Source organism: Podarcis liolepis (genome assembly GCF_965112155.1).
Source record: "Podarcis liolepis genome assembly, chromosome: 13".
Taxonomy (NCBI): Eukaryota; Metazoa; Chordata; class Lepidosauria; order Squamata; family Lacertidae; genus Podarcis; species Podarcis liolepis.
This window is the reverse complement of record NC_139573.1, coordinates 40,059,524-40,084,075: the sequence shown is the minus strand read 5'-3', so window position 1 is coordinate 40,084,075 and position 24,552 is coordinate 40,059,524. Positions and strand designations below refer to the sequence as shown.

The window sequence follows — 24,552 nt, the reverse complement described above, 5'->3', positions numbered from 1 at the left end:
TTTATCTTAATGCTGCCATCATTTTCAGCTGTACACAATTATTTTCCATATATTCAATAAACGTTTTCCAGTCTTCTTTAAATGTATGTTCTTCTTGTTCTCTTATTCTATATGTTAAATCTGCAAGTTGTGCATATTCTGTCACTTAAGTTGCCATTCTTCTTCAGTTGGGTTTTCCATTTTTGGGCTTACAAAACACCAACCTCAGTTGTTGCATACATAAATAACTTTTTCTGGGGATTTCAGTCTGAATTATCCCCAACTCTGGTTTTTTGGGAAAGTGCTTTTAAACATTTTTCCCCAATTCATTATAGATCATTTCCCAGGCAAGGATAATATTCAAAACTTTCTAACGTTATATCAAAGAAAACTGTTTTCTTCAGAATCTTTGAATTGCTGATATTGCCAGAAATTCAGTGTTATTTAGAGAATTGTCAGTGTTTCACTAAGCCTACAGCTGTTTGCAGACTATATATTTAAAGCATGCTTACACATTCTTCCCACCCCAAGAATCCTGGGAACTGTAGTTTGTTAAGGGTGCTGGGACCGATAGCTCTGTTAGGGGCAAACTACAATTCTCAGGATTCTTGTGTGGGTGCTTTAAAATATATGTGATGTTCTCAGCCTTAATGTTAATTAAGGTTATCCATTTAATAGTTATCTTAACAAAATTAGATCAGAAGACTCAACAACAGCAGCAGCAGCAACAACAACAACATTTTAGCTTAGTGGGGTTTTCACCTTTTCTTAAAACCCCAAAGGGAATATCTATTGGAAATGTTTCAACATGAACATCTGGTTGCTAATTGCAGCCACTCAACAGGCACCCTGAGAAAAGGTGTTTCATAAATCTGTTGACTAGCTCCTAGCAATCTCCTTTAGAACAGAGATAATTTAGCTTAATAATAATAATAATACCCAACCCAAGGACAAGAGCTATAATATTTTAGAGCTTGGCTCTTGTATGATTGATTCCTTTGGACCATCCAGCACAGAAATGGCGTCTAAGCTGCTCAAAGTGTTTTGCCGTTGCCATTGCAAAGTACAGTATCTTTCTGTCTACCTTCTGCCTTCTCTTTCCATCCAGTAGTTCTTTTGGCTGTAACAAACTGAGAAAGTTATAATTTACAGATTAAACCCTTCCCAGAATGGGAGCTGTATCCTCTATCTTTGATCCAGGGAAGAAAGGAAGGGGTATCTTTTTTTACTTTCTCATGAAGCACAGCCTCTCCCTCTTTGCCTCCCCATCCCCACAAAAACAAATTGGTGGAAACAGAGACCAAGATTGCTGCAGGGGTTAGAAGAGACTGAGCTTGAATTGGACAATTACCTCTTCCTTTTTCCTCTTTTTGAGTTTCCTAGTTCTTCCTGCCCCGGGTCAAGATTAAGCTTGCTCCCCTCTCTTGATGAGTTCCACATTATGTACCTGTCACAGAGATGCATTCTTTAGCACAGATGAGTCAAATTTTTGGTCCATTGGTTCCTGTGAATGCTGAAGGTTTTAGCAATGTGTTGGGCCTATCAAGGACACTAATCTCCTTTGAATCCTGGGGCGCCACCCAGGTGCTTCAAATCCTACGTCCCAAACTCTGTCTACCTTACTTGTCTTGTTGTGAGTGGGGAGCTTATCAGTGGAATGTGAGGCTGCAATCCTATACCCCTCACCTTGGAAACTCAGTAGGGTTTGCTTCCAGCTATATTTGTAAGGATTGCTCTGTTGATTGCAGTTAGGACCACTGGTTTCAGACCTAAAACCTTGTGGTTCTTGCTTTTTTTTTTGTAGAATATTTGGGAATGTCGGGGTTTCACCTTGGTCATCAGCCCAGAAAGGGCAACTAATTTTGGACCAACCCATTAAAAATGGTACTTACTCTTCTTACACTCAGCATATTTTCAGTAGAAACTTGCACTGATTTTTGTACCAGTTTAAGGGCTCATCTAGACTTCCACTTGTCCTACTTCTTTGTCCCGGGAAAACCCGACCTTTACTGCTGAATTGGAGCAAATGTCAACCAGGTTTTTCATGGGTTGATGTTTGCTCTGATTCAGCGCTGAAAAGCGCGTTTTCCTGGGGCAAGCAGTGTGGCAAACAGAAAACTGCTCGGACCCATGGCTTCTAAGCACAGGGAAAGCAGAATTGTGGTTCTTGGGAGTTATAGATTGGCAAAGGTGCTGAAATTTATCTTTAAGAGATTTTCTGCTCACAGAACGTCAGTATCTAGCTTCCTCATGGAGATGGTAAGGTGGTTGGTATCTGTCTGTCTTGGGAGACAATGGAGGAGTGCGCCTTTGGAAGTGAAGTCGGATTGTTGGAGAGTTACAGTGCCTTCTATGACTGTAGAGACATGTGGCAGAAACATGCTCTGTTGCAACTGGGGCAAATGAAAGCATCTGGTAGTGCTGCTGCAGAAACACCATGGCAGTGTGGTGTAGTGGTTAAGAGCGGTAGACTCGTAATCTGGTGAACCGTCTCCACTTCTCCACATGCAGCTGCTGGGTGACCTTGGGCTAGTCACACTTCTTTGACGTCTCTCAGCCCCACTCACCTCACAGAGTGTTTGCTTTGGGGGAGGAAGGGAAAGGAGAATGTTAGCCGCTTTGAGACTCCTTTGGGTAGTGATAAATCGGGATATCAAATCCAGACTCTTCTCCTTCTTCTTCTTCTGTCTGTACTTCTCCCAGTAGTCATTCTTCCTCTTGCCATTGCTATGGTACTATAAAACCAATGTAAGTCTTTGCAGACATACATTCAAACTCTTCTTTTTCAGCTTGCACAATCCTTTAGGGACTCGGATCCCATGTAAGCCATTTCTCTCCGGGATCCAGTAATGATGCTATGTGCTTCTGCTGGAATTTGCATAAAAAGAGTCCTGATGTATCTGACTAAAGGTCCAGTTGGTTCAGCAACCAGTGGCATAGCGTGGGGGGTGCAGGGGGGGCCGGCCGCACCGGCCGCAACATCTGGGGGGTTAGGGTTAGGGGGTGCAAATTACTTGCCTTGCCCCGGGTGCTGACAACCCACGCTATGCCACTGTCAGCAACATTTCCCCAGCAGTGGAAATCCAGAAGCAGAGACTGTAGGCTTTGTGCAACACTACACCCCCACCCCCAATTTGATACGTAGAGGTATAATGCTTCTTTGCAGCTATCCTGGCTGTTTATAGATAAATTCTTGGAATTATCCCCCCTTTTAATATTCTTTCAAATCACCTAAGCCATAACCACATACTGTAGTGCAAGGATGCTCACACTTTCTACCCCCAGTGCCCACTGGAGACCTCAGAAAATCCCTATTTTGGAGCCTGATAATACATTTCCAGATCTCTGTTCCAGTTGGTCCTTGATGGAGCATTGCAGACCCTCCAGGTGTCCCTATTTTCCAGGGACAGTCCCAGATTTACAGAAGGCCTCCCAGTTTCTGATTTGATTCTGGAATGTCCCTCTTTTCTTTAGGATTTCCCTATTTTAATTGGAGAAATGTTGGTGGGTATGAAGTTATGCAACCCTTAGCCAAGGAGATACGTAACTATGCAACCTTTAGAAAACACGTGAAGGCAGTCCTGTATAGGAAAGGTTTTTTTAAAAATGTTTAATGTTTTATTATGTTTTTATATATGTTGGAAGCCACTCAGAGTGTCTGGTGCAACCCGGTCAGATGGGTATGGTATAAATAATAAAATCATTATTATTATGGAATAGGGCATCGCTCTTTTCATCAGAGAAATGCTGGAAGGTATGAGCATGTGCTTTGCATGAATAAGGTTGCAGTTCCAATCCTTGGCCTCTTCAAGAAGGCCTGGGAAAGACCCCAGTCTGATACCATAGAGAGCTAGAGTCAGGCAGCATGGGCAGATTCTATACAAGGCAGCTTGCTATTTACGTATGTTCACTTCCGCACCCTTCTTGCAGTTTCCGTTTTGAGGAGAAGTCACCCAAGTCCATGCTGGGCAGATGGGGATGCAGTCAAAATGGAGTATCCTTGTCAGAAGCATTCTTTGTTTCAACACAGCATCTTCTCTATGCTAGCTTGACAGAATATGGCCAGCAGCTCCCGTAGCTACCCTGAAGTTGCTGTCACCAGCACGGATCACTGAGCCGGCTGCAACTGGGGACCACGTGAGGCAGGCTAAAAACATATTCTGCCTCTACGAAGCTGGCGTAACCAGAAGGCTCCCAAAAATCTGTTTCCTGATGCTCAAGGTATAGGGGCACAGTTTTCACAGAATGGCCTGAGAATTTGGGAGATGTGGTGGCCCATTATTAAAAAAGGAGTGGACTCTCAACGTGATAGGAGCACATAATGCGGCAGAGTAGCAGTTCCGTGCCTGGCGTCGCTGTGTCCTATTTCATTAAACTCTTTTGTGACAAATTGCAAAGGGTAAGGCTGGGGGCAGGGTAACAGGGGAGGAGAGGTTGGGGTGGTTCTCTTAGTGTGTTCAAAAATAATAATTGCTGTTTTTAAAATACATATCTAAAATATAACATACCTAAGATTTTAGAGACCTTTTTAAACAGTTATAGCAAGACTGGTGTTGGTACAAGAGCACCCAAAATCAGAAAAGAGATTCAGTTTCCCATCAGTCTGTGTGTCTTCATAGCGAGAATCTGGAATCAGGCAGCAGTTTTCTGTTCCGACCTGTATTCATCACATACAGCATTTTTGTACCACCACTTGAACAGCTCCCTCCCAAAGAATCCTGGGGACTGTAGATTGTTAGGGGTGCTGGGAATTGCACATCAAAGTGCAAGTAGATAAATAGGTACCGCTCTGGCGGGAAGGTAAACGGCATTTCCATGCGCTGCTCTGGTTCGCCAGAAATGGCTTAGTCATACTGGCCACATGACCCGGAAGCTGTACGCCGGCTCCCTTGGCCAGTAAAGCGAGATGAGCACCGCAACCCCAAAGTCGGTCACAACTGGACCTAATGGTCAGGGGTCCCTTTACCTTTTTAACAGCTGCCAGAACCTTTAAACTACCATTCCCAGGATTCTTTTGGGGAAGCCATAAATGCTAAAATATTGCTTTGAATGTGTGGTGTTGAGGTGATGGAGTGTTTTGGGACTGGGAATAGGTTGTGCTCCCTTTGTCCTCCATACAAACAACATTCTCTAACCTCCTGATCAGTTTTTCATACACCCAAGCCAAGGGACATCAGGCCATCATTGTGTTTGGGTTTTTTTCCCCTATTCAACAAGGCTACAACCTGGGGATTTTCTTCTCAATGTTTTCATGTTCTCAGGGGTCTTCTTGCAATCTTTCTCGAAGGGCAGTATCCTCATCAGAACTCAGACTGAGGCCTCAGGAGTCTTGAAGCGAGTGGTGCAGTTATTTCTTGGAAACGATACTTTTCTTAATGTTTCTGTGGGCAACCCAAATAATCAAGTACTGAACACCTTCCAAGTTCTGCTCCTTCTCCCTGTGCTATTCCCCTCTCCCAGTTGCCTAGGCTCCAATAGTGGCCACTTCATCTGCCAGCAAGCACTAGAAAAAAGAACCACAGAGTGAAAATATGGCAGCTTCCATAGCCGGATAGAGAGGTGTGTGTGTGTATTTGAGAAAAAGAAGATCATTTACAAATGGCATGTAGGCAGGGGCTTAGTTTGCAATGTTCCATGCCCCTTGCCTCTTAAATTCTCTGATTTATTTTCAGCAGAGGAAAACTGGGAGAGTAAAGGGGGTCGTTGGGCTGCGGGTAAGACAGTTGTGATGCAGGCTTTGCAGATCAAACGCATTGGGAATACAGTGGTACCTCAGGTTAAGTACTTAATTCGTTCCAGAGGTCCGTACTTAACCTGAAGCTGTTCTTAACCTGAAGCACCGCTTTAGCTAATGGGGCCTCCCGCTGCTGCCGTGCCACCGGAGCCCGATTTCTGTTCTCATCCTGAAGCAAAGTTCTTAACCTGAAGCAATATTTCTGGGTTAGCAGGGTCTGTAACCTGAAGCGTATGTAACCTGAGGTACCACTATACACTTCTGATGGGAGAGGGGATGAATGGATGAAATGTGGGTGTATGCGTTTTATTGTGACTTTTGTCTTGTTCCTACTTACTATTTTTTAAAAAAAAATCAACGAAGTTTTCCAGTGTCAGCTTTGCAAAAAATAATAATAATTACGGTATGCACCTGTCATAAAGGAGGTGTGTCAGAGAAGGGGGGGGGGGAGTTTTCAGATCCTTTTGAGAAGCAAGTTTTGCCTGAGCTGCTGTCAGAAAAAGGCAGAATCTGCCCATATTTTTTAACCTTGTTGTGGAGCCAAAATGCATGTGGCATGGGGAGATCCACAGTTGATCTCCCCATGTTTTGCTTTAATGAAGGAAGTGGGGGGTGGGTTACTTCAGATTGGATTGCAGCAGCACCGGAGGCACTTTAATCCTTCTCCTGTGGGCCGTTTTGTAATCAACCTCTCCCCACACAGCTGCTTTCCAATTCTCACCTGTGTCTCACCTGCTCTTGCCAACGTGGGTGGTAAGGTAGCAGGGTGGTTTGGGGCGGGGGGAATCATCACAAGAACAGCCTGAGAAGAAAAGGGTCCCCCACCCCAAAAACAAAAACAAAACCCCTCTCATAAAAATACAGTGGTACCTCGGGTTACAGACGCTTCAGGTTACAGACTCCACTAACCCAGAAATAGTACCTTGGGTTAAGAACTTTGCTACAGGATGAGAACAGAAATTGTGTGGCGGTGGCGCAGTGGCAGCAGGAGGCCCCATTAGCTAAAGTGGTACCTCAGGTTAAGAATAGTTTCAAGTTAAGAATGGACCTCCGGAACGAATTAAGTTCTTAACCCGAGGTACCACTGTACTTGATTCCCGATCTCCCAGCTTCATTTGTAGTTTGATCCCAAGATATTGCTTGAAGCGGGAAACTGATTTTCTTACTTTTCTGCAGCATATACAATATTTTAACAGTCCAATAGATGTCATCATCTTGTACCTACTGCAAGTTTTCCTGCCTAGCAGCTTATAGTCCACCCTGATTTATCCTCCAGTCTCTCCTGCTTTTCAGCTAGAAAGGTCATTTGAATGCTTGATTCCCTTTGCTCACTCCTTTTGACCCTTGAACTGAGACCCAGGACTCTTGTTTTTAGTGCCAGGGCTCCCCCTGGAACATACAACAAAGTAGGACCCTTACTTTAGCCTTTGTGCATCCTTTTCTCCAATGGAAGAAGGGTCATTTCTTCCATTCTCCGTTAGGCTCTTTTTCAGATGCTCCTGTCTGAAATAGGGTTCAGCTTTTTTTACGGGGAGAAGTTGTGTGCTTCTTACGATAGAAGCAAAAAATAAAATAAAATCTAAATTCTGGACTCGAGGAAAGCAGTAATCTGTGAGTTGTGTGCAACCTGTGATTATGCATTATTATGCATGGTTGATTTTGCTTTTGCTATTATTGATGTCTTGGATCCCACAGCCACTTCAGATGCTGTGATTAGCAGAGAATCGGGCTAAAACGTTTAAAACAAGAATACGTTACGGGGCAACCATTGGAAATCCTGTTCAGCCTCCACCACTCTGGGCTAAAGCATTGCCTTTATACTTTTGGACTTTGCAGCCGTGAAGGCTAGAATGATGCTTTTAAAAAGAAAGGATCAAGGCTGAGATTCTTTGCTGTGCACAGATTTCTGTACTTTCGTGGTGGAATTGTGACATCCGCAGTCTTGTGTAATGGGCAGTGAACATAACATCTGTTCTTCCTGCCAAGCTAATGCACCCAAGGGGCAGTGATTTTCAGCAGATAGCTATAGGACGCACTGTTCCATAAGGCGCACCTAGTTTTTTTTGGGGGGGGGGAATAAAGGGGAAAAAATTATTTCCCCCCCCCCCAGGCGCGGGGTTCCCACTGCTTGCGGAGAGGTCCGCGAAGCCTGGAGAGCAGAGGGGTCGGTGCGCACCGACCCCTCTCGCTCTCCAGGCTTCAGCGAAAGCCTGCATTCGCCCCATAGGATGCACACACATTTCCCCTTCATTTTTGGAGGGGAAAAGTGCGTCCTATAGGGCGAAAAATACGGTAAATACAATATACTCCCATAGGGACTACCTTACACTGCATTTAAAACCAAAATCGCATTTGAATAGAAACTGTTTCTCAGGCGGCTAGTCCTAGTCTTTATAACCCTGTACCTTCTTCCAGAAGGCAGAAGCTGAAAGAGATTATTTCGGGGGTGCGCACTATCCTGCACTATCTCTGCAGCTTTCTTATGGCACTTGGAAGCATAGATTTGATCCAAGGTGGGAAGAGTGCATCCAGTTATTCTCTCTGCAGTCTTTACAACCCTGGACAACATTGTTTTTTCCCTGACCGTGCAGCTCCCAAACCACACACAGAGACCATAAGTTAATACACTGTCAACAGTATGATGGTAAAATGCCAGAGTGAAGTGGAATATGGAAGCAGCCTAATCCACATCTTCTCAGTTTTGAAATGAGGCAGTCAATGGTGCTGCCCATGAGATGCACTTTATTGCTTCAGGGGAGAGGTTCTGCTCAAAGGTGTGCTGCTGGACAGCAGTAAGCTCTTGGCGCAGAAATCTGTGGTTCGGCAGGCATGGGATGAAGCTTAATTCAGGTCCTTCATTCCTGCTCCATGCAGAATTTGGGGCAAGCACTTCCTTAACGTTCCTTAACTGTACTCAAACCTCTGGAGGTTCAGACACGCACAAATTTTTGTTGGCTACTTTAGTTTCCTAAATCGTTCCGATGCTAACCAGGGGATAGAATCCAGCAGGAAGCTCCGTCCGTGGGCAACTCACCTTGAAACGAGACCTGCTCAAGGGCACTACTAATCTCTTGTGCAGCACCTGTTCATTACCCTGTCCGTTTTGCACAAAATGTTTTCACTGGGCCCTGCCTGCAGTGGTTCACTCCTCCTTGTCCCCCTGCCCCCAATCTAGTTTTGCATGTTTTGGAGCACAGATTAGTAACCCTGATGGACAACAAATGCCAAATAAAATAGAGGTTAATGATACAGCTTCAGTACACCTCGGCACTGATCAATTTCCTCTGTAAAAGATTGCTCCATCCAAGGGTGTCCTATGTTTGTTCACAATGCATAGTTCTCTGTCTGATGCCTTTGGCCATTCAAACAGATAGCTAACTGGAAAAGTTGGGCAAGATCTGTCAGTTCCTTAATCCCTTTCCCCCTTATCTTTCATTTCCAGTCAAACCAAGGAAGTGATAAATAGGCCTTCTTTTCTAAATTATATGTAAAAGGCTGCTTCTCCTCCTGCAAGGGAAACAAAAGTTCAGTTCTTCCTCCATAGTGTTTGGTTCCCCGGCAAGCTCTGGTGCCGCCTGGGAAACATCCGATTCAAATAAGAAGTGTAAGTGGTATTTCATTGAGCACTGGAAGGACAAATTCACCTGGTTGCAGTTTCGCTATGAACGAAAGCTATGTTCTGCAACAAGTGCCGCCAGGCCCTTGCGAGAAACAAGCACTGCAAAGCTGAGAAGGCCTTCACTGTGGGCATAGATAACTTCCAGCGTTGTGCCCTCCTGCATCATGTCACCCCAGGGGCTCACCAGCAGGCCCTGGCAGGCAACAGGGAGCAGTTGGCTTTTGAGACACAGGTGCAAAGCCGCCAGGAGCTGTATTCAGATGTCAAAGCGGAAGTCAGCCCTATCAAGGTAGCTGTCTTCACCACAGTCAACTGGATGGCCAAGGAGGAGGTTTCCAATGAGAAATACTCCTCTTTGCTTGAGCTGCAGAAGTTCAGTGTCTGCCCAGCACTGCTGACCTGTGAGCACAGCAGATACTGCCATTCCACCGGCATCTGGGCAACACAGGTGCATATCTCTGAGTGCACTGCTTGAAGTGGTCTCTCTCTCTCTCTCTCTCTCTCTCTCTCTCTCTCTCTCTCTCTCTCTCGTGTGTGTGTGTGTGTGTGTCAGAGAGAGAGAGAGAGTATACACATTCTGTATTCCAGAAGTGTCCAAAATCTTTGCCTAGAAAACCCAGATTTTGTGATTGGAATAAAATGTGCAACAAAGGTTTCTTGGCATTAATTTCTTTTGCATAATTTATTGAGCTTCAGTTTATTTAGGGGTTTTTTTTTACTTACTCGGGAAACAAAAAAAAGGGGGTGCTGGCAGTGATAACGTTTTAACATTTACTTTGGAGTATTAATCCTTGTAACAACCTTGTTAAGATTAGGCCAGTATTGTCTCCATGTTCTTTTAAAAATTCTATTATTAGTATTATTATTACAAATGTTTATTACACACACACACACACACACACACACACGAATTCATATATACATAATTCCCATATTCTTAACCAGTATGCCTTGCATTGCTAGAGAGGAATGGGAAAATACAGAGTTTAGCTTACATTGCTAGAAGGGTTAGAGACGAGGTGTTGTATCCATTGTTAGTCACACTCAGATTAGCCCTACTGAAATTAATGGACCTGGTTAACTAGGGTATATTAATTTCAATGGGTTTGTTCTAAGTTGGGGTGAAAACCACTCTCTTGATGCTACTTTCTGGACATCGCCCCAATGGTAGGACTGGAACCACTGTAATACAGTTCACCTAGTTCCCATTCCTTGGATCCGGTCCAGGAGGATACCGTAGTCGATGGTATCAAAGGCCAACAAGAGATCAAGAAACAGGGGCAAAGTCACATTGTTCCTGTCGTCCTTTCTACAGAGGTTATTCATCAGAGCGACCAATGCCAATTCAGTTCCATGGCCAGGCCTGAACCCAAATTCGAATGGTTCTAAATCATCTAAATGTGCCTACACCAGAAGCTTTTAACAGTTTCATAGAGAACTGTAAAGAGTCTTCAAAAATGAGACTTTTTCTTTTTAAATAAGAAGCCCATAATAGTTAAATACTGAGCCCTGTAATGAGAAAAGCAACTTAAATTAGCATAATAGACTACGGAGGTTTCCTTTTTAAAGCAAATTCTTTTTCCACATTCTCAGCTAGTCCATGAACATAGTCACCCAGCCAAAGCAACGAGAGCTCAGAGGAAGAGGAAGAACGGGGGAAATCTTTTAATTTTACCAGCATTTCATGCCTATTAAAATCAAATTAATTTGCCTGATCTTGAGCGTTTGCCAGTTGTTTTGCATAAATAAGGGTCTCTGTTTTATGGAAGATAAACATGCTAATTAGATTTCTCTCTATTTCACTCACACACAGAGACACACACACACTATCCTGCAGACTTTGCTTTTTTAAAAAAAAGAAGGAGGAGGGAGCGGGTAGGGTTAGTAATTAAAATATTTCAACAAAATGGAATGAAATGTACCCAGACCTTGGAGCAGCATTTCCTGGAAGGAACTGGTGAAATGAGCAATAATGGCCAGTCTTTGGTTTGCAAATGGAGACAAGTTCATATAAAATTGGACAATCCTGCTTTTCCATGGTAGTGAGATGCACAAGGCTGGCATGCTTTCTGAAAGTAATTACCCCCCTTTAAAAATAAATAAATCCACAGTGCACCTGGATATTTTGAGCCTGTGAAATAAAGATCAGTATATTGAGAAGGGAGAAGAGTGTACTGGGTCTCCTAGCGCCTCCTGTATGGATCACAAAAATGGGGTGACATGTCGTCTTGCCCCACAGGGATCACCACATACCCCAAGTAGTGTTTCTCTATCACTGCAGGATGTGTGTGCAAACTGATATCATCCTCTGCTAGATATAATTGTCACAAACCAAAGAAGGTTTAGCTGGCCATCATAATTCTTGCCCTAAGCAAGGCAAAAGAACTTTCAAAGGGGAGGCAACGTGGTCACAGGACCCTGTGGCATAGGGCTCATCCAGACATCATTTTGTGCCACATTTCCAGGCACAGGTTCGTGCTATAAAGCCCATGTCTGAGTGCTTTTTTGTAGGTGGGTTTCCCCAGTTTCCCCACAAAAACTCACTCTTTACTGGCAAATAGGAGCAAACAGCAAACCATGGAAAACCCAATTTGCTGTTTGCTCTGATTCAGCATTAAAGAGTGAGTTTTTGTGGGGAAAGCACCGGGGGCGGGGCAGGGGGAGCGCTTGGACACGGCACTTTAAGGTGTCTAGAAAGCACAGGGCAAAATGTAAGTGTGGATGAGCCTATAGCCTAAAATCATCAAGGAAAGCGAAATCAGAGATACAAAAAAGAAGAAATTTCTTTTTCCTGTTAACAATCTACATATTTTTAAGAGGATCACTTCATTTCTAAAGAACCTGAGTTTTCTGCAAGTTGAAACTCGTTCTAAGCATTCATATATGCATTTCCCCCCACATACTCTGTCCCCCCCCCGAACTTTGGTCCTCGTCTCTCTGACACCAGACAGCCTTTGCCAAAGTCCTACACAATGAAGACAAGCTTAGTCTGAAGATATCACCTTTCATCGGGTTAGTGGTGAAAGAGACACTGGATGCACTGAAATGAAGAAACCTTGTTGTTGTTTTTTAGCACCACCAGCTCCCCCCCTTGAAGGCCAAACTTCCATCATGTTCCTTGGCATCATTCAGCTTCCAGACAGTGAGGGCTACACAGCAGTCAAGGTGTGCCAACCATGAAAGTTGCATGGCTGAAACTCTAGAGGTTCCTCCCTGTTAACCCACAGACACTGTGGTGTGGGATCTAAGGTGAAGTCCAGCTTTCCTCTTCTCACTGAGATACACTTCCTCACTTACCAGTGGAGCGGTCTGCTGCTGGCATCAAAGGAAATCTTAGATATAAGATTATGCACCACAGTCGTGTGTGCCAGCTTCACAGCAGAAAACAATAGCATCCAGCACTTGCAGAATGTCTTTGAGTTCTGTGAAGTAAACATGGAAAGGTCAAGGACTATCCACTAAAGTGCCATCTTGCCAGCTGTGGAGATTATAGATGCCTCTTGGCCAGCCTTCTTGTGTCTACTGGAGGCCGAGTCAGAGAGATATCCACTGGCATTTGGTCTCTGTGGGGAGCTGAAGAAATTCAGTTCCCTTGCTTTCACTAAGCTGCTTCCAGACACCTTGCCCGTTTTCCAGAAACTGAACAAATTATTCCAGCTAAAGAACTTTGATCTCTCCATATTGAAACCTGTTGTCTCTGCCACCATTATCAGCCTCCAAAACCAGATCAAAACTAATGGTTACAACTTCAAAGGGTTCCTTAATGAACACAATGAGCAGCACCACTGTGAGGACCAGAATGTACGGAGTTGGTCCTGCGACGAAGGTGTGGAATTGACTGACTGTTCCAAGGCATGCCTGACAAAATTTGAACATTTCAAAGATACTTTCCTAAAGAGTATGTGGTGCACTTCTCTGGAAATGATAAACACTTTCTCCACCATATTTAACCCCAAATGCTATCCTCACTTTTTAGAGGAAATTGGGAGCTATGTGCGGATGAACTGAACTTCCTTTTGGAGACGTATTCCTGTGTGGTGAGACTCGAGCGAGCACTGAACGACTGCCCCTTCTTTAAAAAGGTAGTATTTAGCCTCAACCAGCTTTCCTACAAAGACCTTTGTGCTAAGCTGGAATATTGGAATTCTGAGATGCATGACTTGTTCCCAGACTTTGCCATCATGGCTGCAATAGCTTTGGTGATGCCTTTTGGCTCTGCATTGTATGACAAAATCAACAAAGGAATGCAATTCCCAGTGGGGCTTTTCAAAAGAAGACCAGGGCTTCTCCAGCATTCCCATTGATTGACCAACCCTCAACAAGTTTGATTTCACTTTAGCCATTGAATATTATGAAAGCATGAGAGGAATGGACTTTCTAATGGCACAGGCCCCTTCATGGATCACTGCCTTGCTGTGGCGAAGGGGCTTGAATAACTCAGAGAAGCTATGAGCTATGCCGTGCAGGGCCACCCAAGATGGACAGGTCATAGTGGAGAGTTTTGACCAAACGTGATCCACCTGGAGCAGGAACCGGCAAGCCACTCCAGTATCCCTGCCAAGAAAACTCCATGGACAAAGACAACAGGCATATAAGCTCACTGGAAGGACAGATCATGAAGCTGAGGCTCCAATACTTTGGCCACCTCATGAGAAGAGAAGACTCCCTGGAAAAGACCCTGATGTTGAGAAAGATTGAGGGCACAATGAGAAGGGGACGACAGAGGACGAGATGGTTGGACAGTGTTCTCGAAGCTACCAGCATGAGTTTGACCAAACTGCGGGAGGCAGTGGAAGACAGGAGTGCCTGGCATGCTCTGGTCCCTGGGGTCACAAAGAGTCAGACACGACTAAACGACTAAACAACAAATGGCACAGGCCAAGTAAGGTTTAGAAAGGAATGTTAGGAACACAACTTGAACTGAACCATAGCATTCTGTGAAAGTGTTAAATTTTGCCAAAATTACTTGGACTGAGGGGCAAGGTAGAGAATGGAGTGCCTTACATTTTTAACTAAAGTACTTAAAGGTCAATGTGCTCTTCTTTTCCTACCCAACAAACAATTATCTTACCCCATCCTTAACTGCACTGAGTTTCAGGTTCCCAAATTCTGTGTATAACTAGTCCCAATATGAATTTCCTGCATTTGGAAAGGGTCTGTTATTACTGAAAAAAGAGGGAAGGATGTGTCTTCTGGTTTATCCCCAGTTCTCCTAAGGTCACTTTTTTTTCTGAGTTTACAGAGCCCTTTCCTGTAAGTTGCTATAAGTAAGTTATGACTTTGGCCCTCCAGGCTTGCTGAAGCACATCTTCCATCGGCCCCAGCAAGCATGGCCAAGGACCAGTGGTGATGGGAATTGTAGTTCAGCAACATCTGGAGGACAAAAGGTTCCTCTCATCTGGTAGAATTCGTCAATAAATCTGTCCCCTTACTGTAGAGCAGGAGATACCAGCTACCCCTTCTGCAAAATTCTGGAAGGTGAAAGAGACACCCACATAACCTTCTAGGTGTGGGTGGAGAGGAAGGATGAACTCATCTATAATTGTCTCTGTAATTGTCACTGATCTTTTTCATGCTGGGAGCAGAACCCTTGGGCACTTCCAGGCTGCTATTTTTGGATGGGATTTGATCACATACTAGCAAATTCAGGTTGCAGAGTTTTAGTTGATTGGAAAGTCTTACAAAACCAACCCTCTGCCGCCTAATGATCAGATTTTTTTTTGATTTTTTATATTTTTTATTTTGCAACAAGGAAAGGTAACAGGAAAATGCAGAAGGAATGCTTCTTAAATAGCGGAGTCATCTAATTTCCTGCAAACAAATCAGGATAAATAGTCAATAAACAGGTTGTCTGGAAGCAACATTACTCCAGGACTGGGAATCCTCTCTACTCATGACCTAAAACAGCCTTTCCAATTCATTTAAATTTATTTGCTTGTATACAACTTAGAGGACTTTCTACAACCAACTGGTGTACACATTTTGTTAAATAAATAAAGTTGTATTAAAAATGCAAATCCCACTCCCCCCCCCGCAAACAAAAAAGAAGTTGATCCAAGAGATTTACAGAATTTTTTTTTTCTTAAAAAAACCAAGCACAAAAATAGCAAAAGCCTGTCCTTAAAACACAATTGGCAGACTAAAAGCAGTACCAGAGAGCAAGAACACAAAGAGCCAAAGCTAGCAGTCAATAAATAAAATTAAGGAATAACACAACAACAACAACTTGCTTAAAGAGAGATTCTTCAGTTGCCAGCAGAACACAAATAGGGAAGAGGATAACCAGTGTGCTGTAGTGGTTAAGAGCAGTAGACTCGTAATCTGGTGAACTGGGTTCGCGTCTCCGCTCCTCCACATGCAGCTGCTGGGTGACTTTGGGCTAGTCACACTTCTCTGAAGTCTCTCAGCCCCCCTCACCTCACAGAGTGTTTGTTGTGGGGGAGGAAGGGAAAGGAGAATGTTAGCCGCTTTGAGACTCCTTCGGGTAGTGATAAAGCGGGATATCAAATCCAAACTCCTCTTCTTCTTCTAACCTAACCTCTTGCCATTCATGTTGCAAATCCCACCATGCTATATCCTGTCCTTTTTCTGCCATTCCAGCCTCTTTCTTTGTGGGGCCTGCCAGTGTAGGCAGTCAGACTTTGGCTCAAAGGGGATGGCTTGAGAACGTTGCTGTCAGTGAGGAAGCGTGGTGCATGGGCTGGTCTGGAGAAGTCTGTCCAGGAGGTTTTGGGGTCAGTATGATGGCCAAGGACTCTCAGATGGTTTAGCAGAGGCTGTGGTGTGCTGCCCCCAATAGAAAGGTGGTGTATGAGTTTGTGTTTGTGTGGGCATTTGTGTGTTTCCAGGATGCAGCTGAGAAGAAGAGGCACCCCATCACTCTCCATGCAACCTTCGCCTACCTGGGAGGGAAAGAACAATGATTCTCTTCTCTGGAGGTGGGAGGAGGGGGTGGAAAGAGAATGACACAGCTTAGAATAACACATCTATTGCCTGTGAAAGCTGATGGTCTGGAGGCAAATAAATACCAGCCCTAAAATCACAGGAGTTGCAGCCATTCAATTAATAAAATTCAATAAAACTGTAAATCCAGTTATGAAGCATGCTGGGCAAAAAATTTAAAAGTCTTCCGCTCTTACAAAGAAAAAGCAAGCAACACCTCCCACCCATGCAAAACAGTTGCCACCTGGTGAGCAACACTAAAGAGGACACTCCAAAAACAAGGCAATATGAATTGGGGGGGGCTTTAGTGCTGGGGAACAGGGGGAGATTCTAGAAAATTGGGTGGAGGCCACTCACAGGAGCCGCTATCTGATTTTCCACAATCTTCCCCTTCAGCCCCCATGCCATGGTGCACCCCATTATACAGGGTCCCGTCCCCCCAACTGTTAGGAGATCCTTTCTCGGTAGCTACCAGGGTTGGGAAAGTCACCTTCAGCTCACTCCCTTCTGTATGTTAATCTATAGATCCAAGTCAGTATACTCTGCTCCAGCTTGCAAAATAATAATTATTACTATTCAGATAGATAGACAGATGATAGATAGATAGGTAGGTAGGTAGGTAGGTAGGTAGATAGATAGAGATATAGATTATAGATATAGATATAGATATAGATATAGATACAGATACAGATACAGATACAGATACAGATACAGATACAGATACAGATAGATATATATCCTGCCCTCCCCAGCCGAAGCCGGGCTCAGGGCGGCTAACAACAGTAAAAGTAATACAGCATTCTAAAATCAATTCATTCTAAAATCAATTCAAAATCAAATTAATGGCAACCATTGGGCTAGAGTTCTGTGAGGATTTCCAAAGGAGGGGGTCATGCTGTGCCTTGGCCAAAGGCCTGGTGGAACAGCTCTGTCTTGCAAGCACTCCAGAAAGATGTCAATGGCAGCAGAGGGAACCTTTGAGGGGGCATGTGGGAAGCTGCCAAGGAAAGGAGAGGGTGGGGAAATCACTGCCCACCAATTTCTCCCACAAGAGGCTCTCCGGATCCAACCCTGAGTCTTCCTGGAGCAGAATGTCAATCCAAGCACCAGTGCAGTCTTCACACCTGGCCTCGTTCCCTTTCATCTGCCATCGGGCTCAGCTTGCAATAATCGGAAAAAAGGATGGTTTCTACTAATATCAACCTCCTTACCCAGCAGGCTCCTTCCTTCTTTGAAGCCGAGCAAGGAAATGGCTCGTCTCCACTAAGATTGTGTCATTCTATCCAGGTCTCCGAAGACCTCACCGTTCTTGTTGAGGCAAATCCTTTTAATTGAGTGTCTAAATTAACTGCTAAAAATACATCCCACAGCTGCTGCATTGGACTATCGCTGACAAGAAATTGCAGTCGGGGAGAGAGAGGAGAGGACAGGCTAAGAAGCACAGGCCTGCTTGAAAAATAACCCAAAAGGTTAACCTTGTTTTGAATGAGACCTAGAAATGGGAAGTAGAGAATCACCCAACAGGCATGCCCACAGGCAGAATGGCTTCTTCTGTTTATTTAATATATCCAACTCTTCCTCCAAGGCAATTGGGAAAGTGTTGGTCACTGGTTGGTCACTTGTGAAGAAGGAACAATAAGAGTCTGGTAGCACCTTAAAAGCTTAACATGTTTTTGCAGCCTGAGTTTTTGTGGACTAGAGCCCATTTGGTCCTAAGCTGAAACATGTTATGTGTGCAATGCACACTCCTGTCCCTATACAGTACACAAGGTAAAGGTAAAGGGACCCCTGACCATTAGGTCCAGTCGTGGCCAACTCTGGGGTTGTGTGCTCATCTCGCTTTATTGGCTGAGGGAGCCGGTGTACAGCTTCCGGGTCATGTGGCCAGCATGACTAAGCCGCTTCTGGCGAACCAGAGCAGCGCATGGAAACGCCATTTACCTTCCCGCCAGAGCGGTACCCATTTATCTACTTGCACTTCAATGTGCTTTCGAACTGCTAGGTTGGCAGGAGCTGGGACTGAGCAACGGGAGCTCACCCTGTCGCGGGGATTCGAACCGCCGACCTTCTGATCGGCAAGTCCTAGGCTCTGTGGTTTAACCCACAGCGCCATCCACGTCCCTATACAGTACATACATGCGTGAAGATAGTGGATGGAAAAGTTTGCCATCAGTGCATACTGGATCAAAAGGGCATGGGAGGTGGCACTGCAGTAAGTCTGACACATTTCTGTGTGAAACCAAAATGGAAAATAAGAATCTTGTTCACAGCAGCAGCAACTGATGACAGTACAGTCCTTATTGCTATTCTGATTTGCCATCTGAAGCCAGTCCGTTATAGGTGACAAATATACCTTCGTTCTCGAGTGAGTCTGGCATCAATGGAATCAAGTTGAATTTTACTGAATTCTAGTCCCCCTTTGAAGTCTTCTTGTTGAAGTAGCTAACTTTGAGGTCAGCAGCCTATCCTGAGAAGTAGACAGAGTTCATTCCATATTGTTGCTGCACTATCCAATCAAATCTACCCTCCAAGCATGTTACTGAATAACTAAGCTATTCATTACGTCTGGATGTCTAACGTTTTCTAGTTTATGTAGTATATGTACTTAATTCTTACTCATTAGACACATACAGTATGTTTTATAGTCTGATTTATTGGTAACTAGGACTGAATCTCGTGACCTTGCTAACATGTGCTGGAGCCCAAAATAGTAAACACTCATGTTTTGAGGAAGCAAGACATGTGCTGTAATCATTCTAAAAACGAATACAGTTATCACATCCAAATGTAAAATTTTGCGCTTACTGCAAGAATATACCATATTTACTCGAATCTAATGCTCACCCTTTTTGGCCAAAATTACGTTGCGAAAATTGAGATGCGCATTTGATTCAATGGCACCTTCACATTTCACCAGTAGATACTTTTTTTGGTTTCAAGGTTCTGAAAATTGAGGTGCGCATTAGATTCGATGCCTCATTAGACTCGAGTAATTACGGTAGATTGCATTTTGACGTAGATGTGAATGGCAACTGTGAAGGTAAAAGGAATGCATCTTATGTAGTGGGGAGGGTTATCTCCCATTTTCTCATAGACTTTTGTCATATAGAAAATGGGAGGCATTAACAATAAAGGCTCTGCCTCCTCACCACTGTTGGGTTCTATATGTTACCAGTGCTAACGCTGGGAAAGCATATAGTTCCTTGACAGCTCCACGTGGCAACCAATTTGGCAGAACACAAACGGACACGGTGGACGTGATGTAGTGCTGCTGACATGTGGATGACATGTGAATTTCAGCAGCTAGACTGGTGACTGGGAGCGGCGGCCAAGACCACATAACACTGGTCTTGAAAGATCTACATTGGCTCCCAGTATGTTTCCGAGCACAATTCAAAGTGTTGGTGCTGACCTTGAAAGCCCTAAATGTTCTCGGTCCAATATACCTGAAGCAGTGTCTCCATCCCCATCGTTCTGCCCGGATACTGAGGTCCAGTGCCGAGGGCCTTCTGGCAGTTCCCTTGCTGCAAGAAGCCAAGTTACAGGGAACCAGGCAGAGGGCCTTCTCAGTAGTGGCACCTGCCCTGTGGAACGCCCTCCCACCAGATGTCAAAGAGAACAACAACTACCAGACTTTTAGAAGACACCTAAAGGCAGCCCTGTTTAGGGAAGCTTTTTTTTTTTTTATAATATTTTTTATTAGTTTTACAAAAAATTTTATAACAAACAAACACAAAAAAGAAAACAAACAAACAAACAAGTATAGTTTCATAATGTCTTTTCATAAACTCCTTTCCTCGGACTTCCCCATACCTCCCCTTTCTGCATCCTCGTGTCCAAATTTTATAGCAACTTATAAATATTTTTTTTCAACTCTAATTCGTCATAGTCCTTTCTTATTCTAATCTTATATTACTGCAACCCTTTCTCTCTGTAGAATCTCGACATTCTAAACCTCCTCAAGTTTATAGTAGTCCTTAAGATAGATCTTAAATTTCTTCCAATCTTCTTCCGCAGTCTCCTTTCCCTGGTCCCGAATTCTGCTCGTCATTTCCGCCAATGACATATAGTCAATCACTTTCATCTGCCATGTTTAGGGAAGCTTTTAATGTTTAACAGACTATTGTATTTTAATATTTTGTTGGAAGCCACCCAGAATGGTTGGGGAAACCCAGCCAGATGGACAGGGTATAAATAAATTATTATTATTATTATTATTATTATTATTATGCACACCCTAAGGGAATATATATAAACACTTCTCTGGGATTGGATGGCAGGCAGACGAGTGAGTCAGAAGAGGAAAAGGGTGGAGAATTGAGGGAACCCTGACAAGCGCAGCAGGAAAGTCAGCGATACTGCATCGGATTGGGATGGTTGGGTATAGGAGCTGAAGGGAAAAGGGATACCTGAAGAAAACAAAACCTGGAGAGGAGGGGTGGGGAAGGGAAGGGATCTTCTTCATCGGCAATCACTCGTAGCCGAGTAAGATTGTCTTCCGTAAACACGGTATTAACAACAAGTGACTGTGGAGGCCAATTCTGGACCCACATGTCCTTCCACAGTGGCGACATTGGTTCCCAGGTGGGAGTTGCAACAAATAGGGACATCCTATTCTGTTGTTGTTGTTGTTGTTGTTGTTGTTGTTGTTGTTGTTGTTGTTGTTGTTATAATACCCCACCCATCTGACTGGGTTGCCCCAGCCACTCTGGGTGGCTCCCAACATATTTAAAGCATCATAAAACATTAAACATTTTAAAAACTTCCCTATACAGGGCTGCCTTCAGATGTCTTCTAAAGGTTGTCTAGTTACTTATCGCCTTGGCTTGGGAGTCACGTAACTCCACACCCTCTAACATTTCTCTGATGAAAGTAGGGACATCCTAAGGAAAAGCAGGACATCTCGGGATCAAATAAGAAACCGGGACAGCTTCTGTAAATCCAGGACTGTCTCCCTTGGAAAATGGGGACACTTGGAGGAAGAGGAGAGGGGGCAGGTTCCTGTTGCTGTTGTTTGTTGTTTAGTCGTTTAGTCGCGTCCGACTCTTTGTGACCCCATGGACCAGAGCACGCCAGGCACTTCTGTCTTTCACTGCCTCCCGCAGTTCGGTCAAACTCATGCTGGTAGCTTCGAGAACACTATCCAACCATCTCGTCCTCTGTCGTCCCCTTCTCCTTGTGCCCTCCATCTTTCCCAACACCAGGGTCTTTTCCAGGGAGTCTTCTCTTCTCATGAGGTGGCCAAAGTATTGCAGCCTCAGCTTCAGGATCTGTCCTTCCAGTGAGCACTCAGGGCTGATTTCCTTCAGAATGGATAGGTTTGATCTTCTTGCAGTTCATGGGACTCTCAAGAGTCTCCTCCAGCACCATAATTCAAAAGCATCAATTCTTCAGCGATCAGCCTTCTTTATGGTCCAGGGCAGGTTCCTAGCACTACCCAAAACAGTGAGGTGGGCAGGGCCTTGAGTGTTGTTACTGAGCTCGAATTAGGGAAGAAGTAGCACTCTTGAACCCTTTTTAATAAGAACATAAGGAGAATCCTGTTGGATTAGGACAAATGGCCTTCTAGCCCACCATCCTGTTCTCTCATAGTGGCCCACCAGGTACCCACAAGCAAGACCTGAGTGCAACAATATTCTCCCCAACAAATATATAAAGGCCTACCGCCTGTGACAGTGGAAGTATAACAGAGATAACTCCGCCCTCAATGAATTGGTCTAATACTTTTTGAAAAGTCTTCCGAGTTGATACCCATTAACACATCCTGTTAAAAGTGAATTCCATAGTTCAGTCATGCGCTGTGTGGAGAAGTATTTTGCTTTGTCTGTCCTGAATCTTCTTGGAATTCAGCTTTGTCGAATGCCCCCTGGTGCTGGTATTATGAAAGCAGGGGGTCATCATCTGCCTGAGAAAAACTGAGGTGCTTCGTCCAGACTGCAGGACTGTAAGAGCAACGAAAAGAGGCATGCAAGATAATGCCATGTAGATCACAATATTCTAGATGACAAGAACGGGTTGTCCCCAAATTGTCCAAGTCCCCTAGGAGAGCCATTTTAGTTGTGCTCCATCCAGCCACACTAATATCCTCATCACAGAGAAATCGCTCCCTATTAACGGCATGGGGAAGGATGTCAGAGCTGGGTCTCATGGCAGGAGGCAAGGTCCTGGAAACAAGGCAAAATTCAGTGTAGTGACATAAGGCGAGGTTGATCTGTTGGAAGAAATAGGAGTAGCAGGCGAGTCCTCATATAGCCCAGACTAGATAAATCTGAACTGAAAGCTTTCACAGAGATCAGCCTTACCACCTGGCCTAATTTGGCCTATTGCTCTCCAAGTGCCTCATTTGCTGGTTTGGCTTGTTACCCTATACTCCAGCTAGAGCTTTTTGGTGGCATACAGGCTGAATGCCTGCCTAGTATCTCTTAGGCTCAAGGTTTAAAACTTGCTGCAGACATGCAATAAGTAGCCTGTCCTCTAGCACTCCTGTTAGATTTTTCCATCATAAAAACTTTGCACCATAATTCTGTAAGGGGGGGGGCAGAGAGAGAGAGAATGTTGTTATGGTGCCAGTGTCCTAACCATCGGTAGGCAAACTAAGGCCCGGGGGCTGGATCCAGCCCAATCACTAAGCCTGCAAACGGTCCAGGAATCAGCGTGTTTTTACTTGAGTAGAATGTGTCCTTTCATTTAAAATGCATCACTGGGTTATTTGTGGGGCATAGGAATTCGTTCATTCCGCCCGCCCCCCCCCCAAAAAAAAATATAGTCCAGCCCCCCATAAGGTCTGAGGGATGGTGGATCGGCCCATAGCAGAAAAAGTTTACTGACCCCTGGTCCTAACCATCAGAAATGTTATGGGATTTGTTTTAATACAAAAAAATTGAATCCCTTTGGCTGCCTACACTGCAAGATGATCTCAGTTACAGTGATAAGTGCTGCTTGCTCACATATTTACATATAAAGGAAGACAACAGCAAAAGCTTTGAGTGGGCACCCAAGAGGGAACAGCAAATCACTGGTGGAGGAATACAATAACTTTGTTTTGTGTGGTTCAGGAATCCTGCAATAACATTTCTAATTCAGCCACTGCATTGAACTAAATTATGCACATGGGTACTCCCCCCCCCCCCTTTGCTCAGATTGAATTTGCTTTGTTACCAACTACGTTTTGGGTGCTTTGATAGAACTTGCAGAATGTGGGATTTTGTGGTCCCCGTTTCCTCCTCCCAATTCCTCATGGAACTATGGAGAAAGGAGTTTGGAGCTGTACTTAAACATGGAGACAGGAAAAGTCATGTGTCACCGTAGATTCCAGGACAAGAAGATCAGAAGCCTCTGGCTTTTATGAATTGTGCAAATTGAGCAAGGTTTTGTGTATGCATGCTTCATTCCCCATAATTCTACATTTGTTAACACTGGGAAGCAGGCAAGGAGTTATGCAAAGTGCTGGAATTGCTGTTTGGTGAGTCTCTGGCTTGGAAAATTTTTTAATCAAGCATTGCCACCTCTGCCGTGTTGTGGAGAGCCTGTGGGATGCTGGGCGATAGCCAAAGAGATCAGAGAGTGATCAGAAGCAGGTGACAAGACACAGAGAACAAGGAGCTCCTAAGTAGGTTGCCATGGTGGAGTAGGGCCTGACCAAGACATTTTGGCACCTTAGGGCTTAGGCCATGGATAGGCAAACTAAGGCCCGGGGGCCAGATCCAGCTCAATCACCTTCTAAATACGGCCTGTGGACGGCCTGGGAATCAGCGTGTTTTTACATGAGAAGAATGTGTCCTTTTATTTTAAATGCATCTCTGGTTTATTTGTGGGGCCTGCCTGGTGTTTTTACATGAGTAGAATGTGTGCTTTTAAGTAAAATGCATCTCTGGGTTATTTGTGGGGCATAGGAATTCGTTCATTTTTTTTTTTCAAAATATAGTCCGGCCACCCACAAGGTCTGAGGGACAGTGGACCGGCCCCCTGCTGAAAAAGTTTGCTGACCCCTGGCTTAGGCGAACCACAAAATGGCACCCCCCCCCAGCTAGGGAAGATGGGGCGAGTGAATATTTACATTAGGACATAGGCGCTGAGTCCTGGGTGCCCAAGCACCCAGAAAATTGCCCATGACGGGACCAGGCACCACAAATTGTGTTGGCAGAGGCACACTGCACGGTGTGTACGTGTGACGTCTGTAAATGTGGGGGACAAATTTTGGTGGCGGATGCACAGGCACGCGGCAGGGGGAAAGTCCAAATTCCCATTATGATTCTTCTAGAAATATGTCCCCAGATGT

The 24,552-nt window shown here is 44.5% G+C and overlaps 2 protein-coding genes across 10 annotated transcripts in view; both read left to right on the top strand.

Moving 5' to 3' along the window:
* Positions 1 to 24,552, top strand: part of ZNF385C (zinc finger protein 385C) — a 160,071-nt gene that overhangs the window by 98,509 nt on the left and 37,010 nt on the right. The gene's annotated exons all lie outside the window — the stretch shown is intronic.
* Positions 3,969 to 13,784, top strand: LOC310692559 (uncharacterized protein C17orf113; the record flags this gene model as incomplete). Its single annotated transcript, XM_083473507.1, is given in 9 exon segments — positions 3,969 to 3,973; positions 9,277 to 9,383; positions 9,386 to 9,780; positions 12,280 to 12,369; positions 12,465 to 12,474; positions 12,811 to 13,323; positions 13,326 to 13,581; positions 13,583 to 13,637; positions 13,641 to 13,784. Coding segments are annotated over 9 exon segments (1,575 nt in total).